This window comes from Phyllostomus discolor, chromosome 13 (genome assembly GCF_004126475.2).
Source record: "Phyllostomus discolor isolate MPI-MPIP mPhyDis1 chromosome 13, mPhyDis1.pri.v3, whole genome shotgun sequence".
Lineage (NCBI taxonomy): Eukaryota > Metazoa > Chordata > Mammalia > Chiroptera > Phyllostomidae > Phyllostomus > Phyllostomus discolor.
This window is the reverse complement of record NC_040915.2, coordinates 72,727,814-72,729,757: the sequence shown is the minus strand read 5'-3', so window position 1 is coordinate 72,729,757 and position 1,944 is coordinate 72,727,814. Positions and strand designations below refer to the sequence as shown.

Sequence of the window (1,944 nt, the reverse complement as noted above, 5' to 3'; positions counted from 1 at the left end):
AAGCCCAGAGGGGCTTCAAGTCCAGACGATCTCTAACTGGAAGCTGACTCAAGTAGTCTAGAAAAAGATAAAGAATACTGGCTTTCCTCCATGTGCAGAATCTCTCTCTCTCCAGACTTGGTACTGTAAGACAATAATAACAAAGTAAATCAATTCATTAATATATTATGATAATACTATTCTAGTTCTAATTGTCACATGAAGCAAGATACATGATCTAAGTCCATCAATCTCAGCAAAGGTGTCGATGCCCAGAACAACCTTGGATGGACATTTAGGGCATTTGATTGCTCCCCTGAGCAATGGTAGATATGCCCTGGAAAGGAATCAGAAGGATCAGGCTTCCAACCTGATCCTTCAAGGCATTTATTATTGAATAACTGGTTTTGGACATTCCTTAAATTAAGTTTATCTGTTCAGTATTGAAATATTTGTTTTCTTAGCATGTTCAGTATTTCACTGTGTTAATGCTTTAATTTGCTTTGTATCATTTCATTAAATAATATGATATCTGTAGATATGGAGGCATAAATTTGCTTTACCAGCCCCTAAATGTTTTTGAAAGAATTTCTAATTTTTAACTTCCCACATGTTTAAAAAAAAGATTGGTGACAATAATTATACTGGTGTTGTGTCTGTCACAAATCAGTCTCTACATTCATGCTTTCATGCCTGTTGTCTCTACCCAGACATCCCATGCAGGAACATGAGAAACCACACAGAGCTAACAGAGTTCATCCTACTGGGAATACCCCAGACACAAGGACTGGAGACTGTGCTCTTGGTCATCTTCTCATTCATTTACCTCTTTACCCTGCTCGGCAATTTGCTCATCCTTACAGCAATTGTTTCTTCCTCTAGTCTGCACACCCCCATGTATTTTTTCTTGGGACTCCTATCTAGTTTTGACATGTTGTTCCCGTCTGTAACCTGTCCCAAGATGTTATTCTATCTCTCTGGCCAGAGCCACGCCATTTCTTATAAGGGATGTGCTGCACAGCTCTTCTTCTACCATCTCCTGGGGTCCGCCGAAGGCTGCCTCTACTCTGTGATGGCTTATGATCGCTTTGTTGCCATCTGTCACCCGCTGAGGTATACCCTCATCATGAGACCTGGAGTCTGTGTCAGTCTGGTCACAGGAGCCTGGCTGGTGGGTTGTCTTCATGCCACCATCCTGACCTCCTTCACCTTCCAGTTACCGTACTGTGGCCACAATCGGGTGGACTACTTCTTCTGTGACATTCCTGCCGTCTTACCCCTGGCTTGTGGTGACAGCTCCATGGCCCAGAAAGTGGGTTCTACTAATGTTGGCTTTCTGGCTTTAATTCTTTGGCTCAGTGTTTGCATCTCCTACACATGCATCGGGATTGCCATTTGGCGAATCCAATCATCAGAGGGAAGACAGAAAGCTTTCTCGACGTGCAGTGCACACCTCACTGCAATCCTCTGTGCGTATGGGCCTGTGATCATCATCTACCTGCAGCCCACACCCAACCCCTTTCTTGGTGCCATGGTGCAAATATTAAACAATATTGTCTCACCCATGCTGAACTCATTAATCTATTCTTTAAGGAACAGGGAAGTGAAAAGTTCCCTGAAAAGAGTGTTCCACAATGTAGTACTTACATTCCTGGGATAAGTTAAGGGTTTTGTAATGGATTTTGGAAATTTATTGTGTCCTAACATCATTCTTCTATATGACTATACTCCTCTTAAATAAAAACTACTTTCTCTAAATCATTATATTTTCTTTGCCTAATAAGATTTCTATGTTTATGTGTCTCCCTAACCTGTGGGACCCCATAAATAACTCTAACTAATATTATTAGTGCCTTAATTCTGGGTAAGGAATCCAAGAGGCACAGCATGCAGATTTCTTATTGCGACCAAGGGCAGCCCATGTTGGCTGCTTGAGGGCAATGAGGATCTCTGTCAGTCTGAGAA

The 1,944-nt window shown here is 42.0% G+C and overlaps 1 protein-coding gene across 1 annotated transcript; it reads left to right on the top strand.

Moving 5' to 3' along the window:
• Positions 1-660: 660 nt before the first annotated feature.
• On the top strand, positions 661-1,665 carry LOC114510242 (olfactory receptor 148-like). Its single transcript, XM_028528902.2, has one exon. The coding sequence runs from the start codon at positions 707-709 to the stop codon at positions 1,637-1,639; it is 933 nt and encodes a 310-aa protein (XP_028384703.1). The 5' UTR covers positions 661-706; the 3' UTR covers positions 1,640-1,665.
• The last annotated feature ends 279 nt before the right edge of the window (positions 1,666-1,944 follow it).

What these genes read in the sequence shown, in the direction of transcription:
- LOC114510242 (XM_028528902.2), top strand. Translation starts at nt 707, where the DNA reads ATGAGAAACCACACAGAGCTAACAGAGTTCATCCTACTGGGAATACCC.